Genomic DNA, 12,902 nt, shown 5'->3' with positions numbered 1-12,902 from the left:
TGAAGTATCAACCATAATTGTGCGAATGGCCATTAAAAGCTACACTCTAAGGTCCTTAGAGATGCAATGAGATTAAAAGTTGAAGTACTACTTCAGGATATAGAGAGAATGAGATACAGGAGACTTAAGCCTTCAGAAGGGGGGAAGTGAACTGACCAGGTCTGGGTTGTTGCTGCTCTGTGGATTATGCCTTGTCATCACGTTCTGTATTGCTTTCCTGGTTAGTAGTTTGGATGGAACTGTTACTAGTGTTATGTGTCTGCTGCTTTCCTGTTAGACATTTGAAAAGATGGAAGCTGATAAAGTAAAAGGGATAAAATGGAACAAGATGGTTGAATTGGGGCATTTGGATTTGGAAGATTAGATTGAGCTTTTGGGATTGTGATCAAGAAGCCTTTGTCAATTTGTGTCTTCAGTTCAAAAGGAATTAGGTCTTAATATCCCACACGACACAAACACCTTCAAAGTCTGATTGTGTTCCATGACCAAGGTCCTCCTAACTGATGATTTCTCTGCATTATATAAGCTGTAAGGGTGGGAGGAATGTATGGCAATTACATCCCAAATTTGGCCACAGCAGACTGGTGGCACATAATGTTGTTGGTTTTCTTTTTGCCAGGTGGTCATGAGAATTTTTCCAAAATGATTGATGAGGCGGAAGTGCTGGAGTTCCCTATGGTGGTGAAGAACACGCGGGGTCATCGAGGTGGGTGTGAGGTCAGGGGTAAGGGCAAGGACTATTCTGAGCAGCACTCCAAGATTTTGTCTCATCAAAGAAAGACAGTTCAGAAGATCTGTTAGGTGTTGGACTTCTTTCCAATACATCTAAATTCTACCACCCATGAATGCTGAATATTGAATAGGCTGCAGCACTGGGAAACAGTTTTAGTAGAACCCAGTCTTGGAAAGCCAGGGGGCAAAGCGTTCAAAATTATGGTGCATTGGTGACTTCTATGGGGAAAGCTTTGAACTGGAATAATGGGACGTCTGGAGTTTGTGAAGTTGAAAGAAGCCTACATGGATTTTAGGGATGTTTTTAAATAGGCCTAAAAAATGAAATCTCAGTTCATTCAGTCACTTCTTTCCTACTCAACTTCATCTATATTTAGGATTCCGATTTAATTAAAATCTTATGTATTGTTTGTAAAACTGAATCTCTGTTTTTCAGAAAAATACTTCTGACAGTGTCAGTGGTATTACTGCAGGTTCGGATTAAATTGCACTGTTTTTAGTATTTTGTTTTAAGTGTTGAATATAAAACAAACATCAACTTAATTTAGTGTTAAATAGTGGTTACTAAAGGGAAACCATGTTTAAATAAATTTCAGAGGTTATTTGCACAGGAAGTTGCTCTGTTTTTAATATATTTTAAAACAAATGTAATAAATATCAGATCTATAAAGAGACTAAAAATGAAGTTAAGGCACAAAACCAGGAGTTACTTTAAACAAAATCATAACTAGAGGACACCACTTCTTTCTTTCTGTCCATCAGTTTGCTCTCACTCTCTGCTGCTCCTCTGCTACTGTCATGAGTGCTTCTGTAGCCATGTAGTAAATAGATTTAGGAACTGATGTCAAATCTGGATCGGTTATTTTTACTGGATCTGGATCTGGATCGGTTATTTTTACTCCAATTAGTTTTTTACATGACTTAGCACTTACTTGCACAAATGGTCGTGTTGACGTAATAGAAGAGAGCAAAACGCTGGGGGCTGAGGAAGATCAGACCTGCTGCTGATAGCAGCAATACCTGTTAGTGTGGTTTTAAAGTGTGGGTGGAGCTCCAAAGCCAAGGTGGAACGTTTGATGTTGCAGCAAGGTGATTTTGACAGCTGTGGAATATCTAAGACAGTGGATTTGACTTAATACTAGCTTTAGTAAAGATCTACTAAATAATTTTAGAGTTTCAGCTATTGATTTTCTTCTCCCTTTTTTAGCCAGGATTCTTGTAAATCTGTTTACAAGTTTTGCTTTAGAGCACTTTAAATTCCAGGCATTTTAATGCAAATTTATGGAAAGTACATATCTTTTCACATTAAGAGAGCTGGGGAAACTTTTTCAAATTAATTGAAGAGCAGCCATTTGCAAATTATATGTAAAATAAATAGGCAAACGGTAGGTACTGGTTGATGAATAAAAGTCACACTCTTCTAGGCCAATTTTTTGTGCAGCTTGCTGCTGCAGCAGATGGGCCAATCCTGGTTTTACCAAGATGTCATGATGGTGGATGATTTGCAAGAACTAAGTGGTTCCTCTCCAAGGCATCATTCTTCCTTTTCCATTTCAGGAGTACAGTAGGATTATTAATTGCCTGTAGAAGAGTTAAAGTTTGGAGTGGGAGAAGGGACATAGGGGTTTTTACTTTTTTGTGAATTTTAAGCTTACATTCTCATGTCTCTGTAGTGAGAAATTCCATGTTTCTCAAGCAGTCTTCTGTGTTGTGGAGACCTTAAATCCTATCTAAACAGAGGCTGCTGTAGTAGGGCATAGGAACACTTGGTGGAATTCTTTACACATTATTTATCCTACTTCTGCTACTGCTGCATTTCTGTTCTCTTACTTAAGGAGGGCAGTTTATCAATTTATGTTTGTACTCTGTTAGCACCATAACAGAACTGAATGACAGTTCTGCTTCAAGGTAAAGTGGGCACCTTATTGCAAAACATGAATCTAATTTGACATAGGACCTTTAAGAATGGGGAAAAGAAGTTGGGAAATGTAGGTAAAGGTGGAAAGGTATGCAGTCTTGTACGACTGGAAACTGCATAAGAAGTAGTTCAGGGATGACTTTAACCAGGATGAATACAACTGGAGAAGAACAAAGAAGTCTTTGGTGTAGTCTAAAAATAAAAGGGAATGAAATTACTTATTTTAGGCTAAAAAATCCAAGTCCTAGAGATGTTTGCTGGCAGAAAACCTAATGATTTGTCAAGAGGGTTTTTTTCAGTTGTAGGATAATCCATTCATTTTATGTCTTGTGGAATCTTCTGCTAAATTATCTTGGATACTGTGGAGTGGAACGTTTTCCTCTGAATGTAGTTGTTCCACTGCAGACCTCATTCTGGAGTTGTGAGCCCTTTTAAGTATTGGGAAGAGCAGCTCTCAGGAACTTCCTAACAGAGAAGTGGGTGGTTCTGCAGTGGCACACTAGAGACTTCAGAGTTCTTAGATGCTCAGTGTTCAACATTTTCATGTTGTTGGTTCTTGTGTGTCAAAGCTGTAGGCTGTGGGTCCTGTCCTTTTGGATGAACAAAATTGTTATTAATTACATGTTGGCTGCTCTTAAAGTATTTCTTCCTTTTATTTCCTCTCACTAAGGACTTGTACCAAAAGAAGTTGAAACTGCAAGACCATCTCCTTTATCTAAAGCTTTTTTCTTTTTCCTTGCTTCTTTCTTTCTCTATTTTTTTGAACTCATGTCTCCTCAGCTGTCAGTACTTGAACACTTAAAAGCACTGAATCAGTGGAACACTGTTGTCCATGGAGGAGTTTGTAAATGGATATAAGCTACAGATGGGGCCTCTGAGAATGGGCAGTGTGCCGGTCAGAGGTTTTACTTTCACGTGCTGAATCATTGATGCAGCTCAGATGGGCAGCTGCTTTCAACACCCCGATGTTCTTTCCTCCATACAGGTAAAGCTGTGTTCCTGGCACGAGACAAGCACCATTTGGCAGACCTAAGCCATTTGATCCGTCACGATGCCCCGTACTTGTTTCAAAAATACGTTAAGGAGTCCCATGGCAAGGATGTGCGCGTCATCGTAGTGGGAGGCCGTGTGGTGGGCACCATGCTCCGCTGCTCGACAGATGGGAGGATGCAGAGTAACTGCTCACTTGGTAGGAAAAGCATTGCTCATAGTTTTGATCAGAATATTTCAACCCAGTTGAAAAATCACAAAGCTGACTGAAGTAAGCTGCAGGTGTTATTTTGTGTTAATTGTGCTTGCTGCTGGGGGTTTAAAGAGGAAACATGAGAGTAAGGATTAAGTAAGAAGCATGTTGAGCAAACAGAGAAGGAGAGATGATCTTTGCTCAAAGTGTTTGATAGATGGGATGATGACAAGTAGGGGAAAGTTCTAGAACACAAATGGAGCAACTGATGTGGTAATGGCAGTTTGCTAATGCTATGTTATCATTTGTTTCATCTTGTTGAGAGGAACAGAATATGAAGGAAGACAGAAAGCAACACTTAAGGGAGGTGGAGGAGTCAGTCATTTGGCAAGAGAGTAGAAGAAAATGAGTTAAGTGAGGAAGCTGTTCAAGGCAATAAGCAACTGGATTGCACTGGATTCATTTTCTATGCTGCCTTAAGTCTATCAGGTTTCTACCTGCTACCTCTTCCCACAAAGACCATATCTGGGAGAAGGAGGAGGTTACTGCATTGATTGTAGCATGTTCAGAACTGAGATTCTGCATAGGTTTGGGTGTTGGACTTGAGAGTTTCTGAGGGTAAAAGGAGGAAGGACGCTTGAGGGTGCCTGGCTGAAACTGTACTGAACCTGAGAAGGGATGGGATAAAATGTATTCATGTATAGTGCAGTTTTGGTTAGTCAAAACGCCTACAAGATTTTAGTTACTACTTCATGCAGAGGAAATATAGCCTGAAATATTTTTCTGCTAATTTTTTTTTGTTTGTTTGTTTCTTATTATTTGGGTTATTTTTCAATTTAACTATTGTGATATATGAAGCTTGAGCCAGATAATACTTGGGTGATGGACTGTGAACCTGACAGCTGAGGTTCAGACATAAATGTTCCCTAGTTCTTGCTTTAGAGACAGTAACCTGTGATAGCAAGTAGAGAGGTATGTGAGCAGATGATGATGTCTTAATCCCCATTCCTCTCCATTATATCTGCAGTTACAGTTGTAGTCTTACCAAGAGCTCTAGGTTTAATTTTCCTGAAATATTTCTTCTGATCACGTACAAACATGTAAGGAAAGCCTCTACCTTAGAAGGAACAAGGGCGGTTTGTTAGGTCATTTTTTTAATATCCTGGGCTCATAAAAATGTGTATTTTTTCTTGACTAAAAAGTCATCACTTAACTGTTTTTAAACAAGTCATAATCTTGACCTGCCAAAGGCAGGTCAGAATCTTTTGAAATCCTGGTGTGGCATCAAGTTCATTAGTAGTCACTGTGGAAAGGAGGTCACTTTCTGAGTCATCAGCAGTGTGCTTGCAGGCTGACTTTGAAGCTTCCCAATCAAAAATCATGGCCTGGTTGAGAAGGATGTCAGTCCCTTGTGACCTGAGTGCAGACAGCAAGTTCTTTTCCCTTTTTCCAGGTGGTGTAGGAATGATGTGCTCGCTGAGCGAACAAGGCAAGCAGTTGGCAGTCCAAGTGTCAAACATCCTGGGGATGGATGTGTGCGGCATTGACCTGCTGATGAAGGACGACGGCTCATTCTACGTCTGCGAGGCCAATGCAAATGTAGGTTTCATTGCCTTTGACAAGGCTTGTAATTTAGACGTAGCTGGTATCATAGCGGACTATGCCGCTTCCCTGCTGGCCCCCGGCCGCTTGACGCGGCGCATGTCCTTGCTCTCCGTGGTGTCCACGGCCAGCGAGACTAGCGAGCCAGAGCTGGGCCCTCCAGCTGGGGCCGCTGTCGACAACATGAGTGCTAGCTCCAGCTCTGTCGACAGCGACCCTGAGACCACGGAGAGAGAGTTGCTCACCAAGCTCCCGGGGGCTCTCTTCAACATGAACCAGCTACTAGCCAATGAGATCAAGCTCCTTGTGGAGTGATGCCACGTGTAAATAGGTGACCAACAGAACTCTCTCTTGTAAATTTTTTTTTTAAACCAACTTGCAATGCTGTTTATCAGAGACGCTCAGAGCAATGAGGAGAGGGGGGTGGGTGTGTCAGTTGAGAGAGCAAAAGTAAAAGGCACACGTGCTGTGATTGCTGTCCCTACTCATTTGCAGTACATTAAATTGTCTTCCTTCTTAGTCAGTTTTACGGTGGAGATGCTCAGTTCGTAACCAAGCAGCAATTTTATTTGGATGCTGCTTTGGTCCCCAGATATATTGCAGTTCATGTGTCTTCACAGGAAAGCATTGAAGCGTGATTCACACTTGAAGATTTTCAGAAAGTTGTCTGGCAGCTCTCTAGAAACTTCTGTGAATTGCTGCACCAGTTAAGTCTCTTCTACCTCTGTAAGGCTTGATCCTGTAAATTGTTTAGTGCCTCAAATTCTTTATGTGAGTTGAAGGTGTTAAATACCAAGTATTTCAAAATTCCTTGACACCTACTGTTCCTACTCTTGCAGATGGGAGCTGTAAGTTCAGGATCCTTTTAAAGTCATCACTTTCTGACCTTGCAGGATATGGCCTTTCAAATGATGAGGCTGAGAGAAGTGTCAGTTGACTTAATGTGAACTTTCTGTAAAAATCTGTAAATTGTGCCATCTTGGTATTAAGTGGCAGCTTTGTGTCTAAATTCCTTTATAAAGCTTTTAAAGGAGGATACTTCTGTTTTTCTCATTTCAAATCCTGATTTTGGAAGGTATATAGGGGAATTGGTCATATTCTATTTGTGGGCAGAAGTGGCACGTTTTTAACTATTTTTTGCATGGTTGGAGGAGATAAACAGCACTGTAATGTTTGGTATACAAAATGATGTTTAATCTAAAAATGTGAAAAAGAATTACACTAGTTTAAAGCAAACGTGCATCGACTTGTATTTGTTAGTGTTTTAGTCTTTCTGAGAGAGATCTGCTATGTTAATGTTCCTTTTTCTTTAATACATGCTAGTCCAACACTCCCTTCTCTATGCCTGCATCTTTAACAGTGGCCAAAGTGAAAACACCGCAGACTGTTTGTTAAGAAAACACTGAGTTATAGCCTGTACATTGGTGGGGGGTTGTTTGTTTGTTTTTGTTTGTTTTTTTTTGGAGGGAGGAATGTGGTAAGGTGTGGAGGAGGGAAGAGCTGGTTAAAAGTGATTAGTCATCCACAGGAACTTTAGAATAAAGCTGCAGTTCATACAATACTTACCAGGCTTACTTTTTCCCCACTGAGCATAAAAACTTGATGTTGGCATAAATCCAAAGAGTATAACTGGGGAGAAATATTCAGTTCTTAGCTTTGGAAAACGTGGCAGATTTGAAAAAGGCAAAAAAAAAAAAAAAAAAGAAGGAAAAAGAAAAAAAAAAGAGAGCTCAGCCAGAGTTTAAAACAAAAAACAAAAAAACCTAGGTCCACAAACAATTAAGGGATTGATCCTAGACCCTTACATGTGTGTGGTGTGAGTGCACACACTCGTGTGTGTTTGTGTGTGCACAATTGTTTTGCTTTATTTTTTTGAGGGTGTTGGCTGTTTAGCTCCTAATTTTTTTCCAGACTTCCTGATTTTCCTTAATCCTTCTGGCTGTGCATTTTGTCATTAGCCTTGAGCTGGTTTGGAAAACAGATAACCAAAACAGATACTGAGTCCATTTTTCAGTCCCTGTCTTCCTCCTCCTTTTCCTCCTCCTTCTCCCTTTTCATTCCCCTCTTATTCTCGGGGTTCATAAAGCCCTGGAACTATATATATATATATAAATATATATATAAAGATAAGCCTCTTTTTTAAAAACAAAAAGTAAAACGTTTACAATTGAAAAATCATCTTGTGAAAATAGGTTTGTTTGGAGGGGGGTTGTGTGTGTGCAATGCTGCTGTTTTCTGGATACTTTAATGGAGCATGTCCCATGTACCCTCTGAGGTTCTGCACTGCCCACCTCTGTGGCCCTTCCTCACCTCTCTGCTGCTCTGCTGTTTTACCTTCACTTGGACCTTAAACACAACTCACGGACACTATGCAGAGAGTCTTCAAGAGGCAATAAACAGAACAGTATTAACCTACTTTATGGAGGTTTGATCATGCTTCTTTGTACAGTTTGGTTTCTTATTTTAAAAGGAATGTAATAAAATGGCTTTTTTTTTTTTTGTAGAATTAAATATTATTATTAAAATCAAGTGAAAGGTTGACTGTTGGTGTTGAGCAGGAGGGTGGACCAGGTGGTCCAGCAAAAAAAAAGATCTTCAGCAGTAAAGGTATTTTCAAGTCCTTACTGAGCCTTCAAGTGCACAGGTTATACCTGAAGAATATAAAGGTCTTCAGCTTCTGTGAAGAGTTACAGAATGACAGAACATGAAAGTAACCTAATTCTCTAGTCACTGAGCAGTGAACTGTCTCTTCCATGAGCTCTACTTCCCTTGCTTGTTTATCCAAGGGGAATTTGGGGTGGAGGGTGGCTCTTTTTTTGTTGTTATTTTTTCTTGTTTTGTCTCTTCCTTTTTACTGGTAGGTGCCTGCATTCCTTGACAGGCTGATAGGATCAATCCTTCCCTTTCTAGCTGTGACATACATTGAGCACATGTGGAATAACAGCAGGGAGTAAACAGGTGCTAGTTGGTATACAAAGGCCTTTTCTATCACAGGAAACATCTTTTAGATGAAAGTTAACTGAATATTCTGGATTGTTTTTTTGAGTACCCATAGTATCTTGTAGCTCACAGGAACCTTACATTTCTAGCACCCTTTCAGAATGTCTGGGTTACACCTCACAGTTAGAAAATTCGTGAAGTAAATATAAGATTTTTTAAAAAAAGACCAAGTGGGTTGAGAGATTTGCAGTTTGACTCCCTTCTGATAAGTTGCTCCTCTGTTGGTGCTTCCATGACTAGTTTGGAGATAAGTCTATGCATAGTGGTCACAGAGGGAGACAGGATTTGAAACATCCTGTGCATGTGTTTATATATCTGGTATTGATGCTGAGTGAAAACCTTGCTTGAGGGTTCATTTGTACAAATGGGCACACTGGTCTCACGTATTACTCCCTGCTTAACCCATTGCTCCTGAAACAGTGAAATGCAAACAATGGCCTGGGGGTGCAAGGGGGGGTGTCTTGTTTTTACTCAAGGGGAAAAACACCAACAAAACTAGTCCATGGTAACCAGGCAGTGTTTCCCATTGAAGGTGAACTCCACAGATATCAGCTTTATACACTTTATTTTCTTCAATTCCGTGTGCTGAAAATCACATGCTAAACTTCACACAGTTGCACTAACACTACCTCCATATGTGGGTTTGGAAGCATGTGCTGAAAAAATGGTCAACATAGTGGTGGATTACAGTGGTGCCAATACAGCTGATGGTGATACAACTATTTTTGTATATTTTAATGTTTGAAAGAGCCAGTTAGAAGTTTGTTTGCAGGAAAAAGTTTCTTAAACTACATCTGATGAAATTTTGTTCTCTGTAACACTGGAGATTTTATTCTGTTCAGCTTACTGTGTTTGTAATTGATGTCTTGCTGTCAATGTATGGATTGTATCCTAATCCTTGTATTTAATGCTTTAATGTGTTTTATAAAATCTTTTCTTGTAATGTTACAACACCTTATCTGTAAAACAGTGTCAATGCTTGATGTTTACATTGACTGTTACATTTTTTGTTCTGAGCTGACGGTCAGTCTTGAAGCCTTTTCTCCCACTTCGTGTGCTATCTTTGCTGTGAGATATTTACTCGGGAAATAACCTCTGGAACATCTGGGTATGTCAGACACAAAGGAGATACTTCTTCAGATGTTATACTGGACTACAAAATCCAACAAATGAAACCAGTGACGCTGGCTAAATTCCCTCATTGCAAAAATCAGTTAAATACATAAGGGACCATAAGGGCTTAGAGAGACTTTGAAAACAGATTGTACAGTATCTTTCTCATGGCTCACTCTTTTTGAGAAGGTTTATGGGCTTTATGGCTGGTGTGAGACACACGACCCACTCCTGTTCTCTCTATGGAATAGTAGGTGCTCGGACAGGTAACTTCTGTTGCTACTGTCTTTTTTAATTTTTAATTTTTTCACTGTTTTAGGAATTGTTTTAAACTGAACACTGCAGTATTTATAACCAGGTGTTTGCTGCCTTTTCCTTTGTTTTATTTCTTTAAATCTTTCTTAACCTTTGAGGGTGACTTTTGGAGCATTCTGATGGTGGATCTGCTGTTGGAAGTCTCCAAGCCTCCCATGTTTCTAATTTGAGTTGGAAAGCTTTTGTTTTTTTTTATTTGTTTAAAACAATGACACAAATTAACTGTGTGGATTTCGGGTGGGATTTGCTGTTGTGCTATTTTGGGTGACTTATTCTCCCTTTTTTTACAGAAATGTGTTCTAACAGTTCACACTTTGTTACTGTTCTTTGCAAAACTTTTCAGGAGCCAAAAAAGTCAAACAATCCAGAGAAAACCCCTTCTCCCCTTTCCGATGGCAAGAGTGAGAACTTATGAAAAATCCTTGCGAATGTTCCTTCCTAAACTTTTCCCCCCAGTAATGCAAGCGGGTAAAATGGTAAATGCAGCAGTTTGGTGACATCCAAAACCGACCTGTTGTCAGGTAAATTGACACTTTTCTGCTCTTACTCTAACCTTGATAAGTTTGCTAACTTGTCTGCCTTCCTTTCTTCCCATCAGTTCATTTTGGTGATACTTGTTGAATGATTTCTTTAACCGGATTTAGAGAAAACACTGCTTTACTTCCTTATTTCCCCTCCTTATACTTGTTGACTTGTAAGAAAACTGTCATTGTGCTTTACTGAGGTGAGACAAAAGTGAGTCCCCCATGCAACTGTATGAGGAATAGTTTTGAAATACATTAATTCCCCTTCCTCTTTATCAGTTTAGATTGTCTTCAAGTGTACTGTTTTAGCTTAGATTTTTGAAAGATATGTTGCTTTCCATTTGCTAAGTGAACATAAAATATAACTGCAGAAGTAAGTAGTTGATAGGAATGAATGAACTAGTACTAAGAATGTTAATTCTATTAAAATTCAATAGACAGGATCCTGTAAAGAGGACAGATGGACGAATATGTGTGCTGCAGAGAAAGACTGTTGAGCTGATGATTTCTGTTTGTGGCGGATGGGGTGACACATTTTATCTTGCCCTTACTGCTGTATCAAAGCACTTGTACATTTTATCCTTCTCTGGTAACTCTCTCCCCTAATCTCAAACAATGTAAAAGTACTGGGTACTTAATATTTTTTTACTCAGTTTAAGGGGGAGAATGTTGTATTTTACTCAGAGGTAAAATATCAGACAATTGGAGTACCCTTCCAAATTGAAGAATATTTCCCTACAAACAGGCTTCCAAGTTTCCTGATGCAGTATTATATTTCCCAGGACATCTGTAAAGAATTAGCACTTGTTTCAGATTATTTTTCTGTGTACATTAATTACTCCTCTATACCATCATAAACCAGTCAATTTTTCATAGTCTCAGTTTGTATTTTCCTGAAAGAAAGCAAACTTACCAGCAATATAATAAATTGTAGCTTCAAGTTAAGGTGGGAGGGAATAATTTTAGAGCCAAATTTTGCTCTCAATTACACTGAGATAAACCTGGAATCACTCTGTGAAAGTCAGTGGAGTGATATCCGATTTCACTGGTATAATTGAGTGTATAATTTGTGTCTTTTAATGTTACTTGCAAGGTAATTTTACAAACCTGTTATACTTATGTTTCCAATGCTTTTTCCTTTCAGACATACCCACTTCTTGCGTCTCAGCATTGGGCAGGCCTATTCCTTTATTTGTGTATATTTTTGTGCATCAGCTGCTATAGGACACGGGTGTAACACTTTCAGGCATGTGGTTGGGTGTCTTTTTGGGGTTTGTAATAATGTCAAAAAATAAAATTTTTTTTCCCCTCAGATTTATTCATTAATTCATGTTGGATCACAGTTCTGCATCTCTAACCTGATTTTAGATACATATTATGTGAAGATTTTCTTGAAAGAAATACAGTACTAGTTCTTTGCAGAGTCTGCAATTCATCTTTGGTGGGGAGAGTTTACCAAATATTACTGCATTCTCTAATATTTCAAGTTTTAATATTTAATGTTGCTTGAAAGGTGGTTTTACAGATCATGCTCCTTCCTCTTTATGGAATGGCTTTCAAAGCCTTGTGTTGATCTTGGTTGTGCCCAGTGCTTTGCCTAGTGTATGGGGAAATGTAGAACTTGAATAGGCCATGACTTTTAGACAAGGGATGATGATTATCTGCATGCTGAACCAGAACTTCTTCTATATGCCCTTCTGCTGCAACAGAATAATAAAACTGGTAGGTGGCAGCAGCAGCAGAAGACACTCATGACTGTGACCTGAGAAACCTCCAGTACTGGGAGAAATGGATTGCAAAGTACTAACTGGAGTAAGGGGAATGGAGAAGAGAGGCAGAGTCCCTGAACTGTCCCTTTGAATGGTGAGTCTGATTTACAGAATTCTGACCATCAAAAGACTGCTTGTAATACAAGAGGCACATTGATCTATCTCAGTTGGTGTTTGCTTACCTGATGCCCTAATTCTCTTCTTTGATTGAACATTCCAGTTTCCCCTCTGCCTTTATAAGGCATAGTACTTGTCTTAAAAATTAAATTTCACCAAAATCACCACATATATAGAGTACTGGAAAATAAGGCTGAAAAGAATGCATCTAGCCCAGTCATTCTCTGCTCCACAGAAGACTGTTCATATTTGTGACATTGGTGAAATGTTCATTGTAACCTAGTTTAAAAACCAAGGAATAAATGAGGAAGATTCTGCAAAATATGGAATTTTATTTTATGAAGGTAAAAAACATCCTTACCATCAGCCAATTATCAGCCTCATAGGCTGAGAGTCCAGCTGCTTTTTTTTGCTACTTAAGATATATGTATGCCTTAGAAATGCCATGATAATAAAGAACAATGTTATTTTTGGAGATTTCCTAAATCTCAAGGTAGCAAAAAAAAGTTCAAATCACCGACAGTTAACATTCTTTTTGGAAGTGGGAAATGCAAATTATATAATGTTTCCGAGTTTGTGGTTAAGAGTTGGTAGTTTCAGCCATCTCTTCAGTTCTAAATGGCTCTGAA

General features: G+C 39.1%; 1 protein-coding gene across 7 annotated transcripts in view; it reads left to right on the top strand.

Moving 5' to 3' along the window:
- Positions 1–12,902, top strand: part of RIMKLB (ribosomal modification protein rimK like family member B) — a 50,592-nt gene that overhangs the window by 33,700 nt on the left and 3,990 nt on the right. For 6 of the 7 annotated variants that reach the window (XM_077174133.1, XM_077174129.1, XM_077174132.1 and 3 more), the window contains 3 exons: positions 620–706; positions 3,636–3,839; positions 5,287–12,250. In XM_077174133.1, the coding sequence (XP_077030248.1) occupies positions 620–706; positions 3,636–3,839; positions 5,287–5,750 (755 nt within the window). In that variant the 3' untranslated portion in view covers positions 5,751–12,250. The remainder of the gene's footprint in view (positions 1–619; positions 707–3,635; positions 3,840–5,286; positions 12,251–12,902) is intronic. The other variant, XM_077174130.1, reaches the window with a different exon arrangement.

The sequence above is a fragment of the Agelaius phoeniceus genome, chromosome 2 (genome assembly GCF_051311805.1).
Source record: "Agelaius phoeniceus isolate bAgePho1 chromosome 2, bAgePho1.hap1, whole genome shotgun sequence".
NCBI lineage: Eukaryota > Metazoa > Chordata > Aves > Passeriformes > Icteridae > Agelaius > Agelaius phoeniceus.
This window is presented reverse-complemented; position numbering and strand designations above follow the sequence as displayed.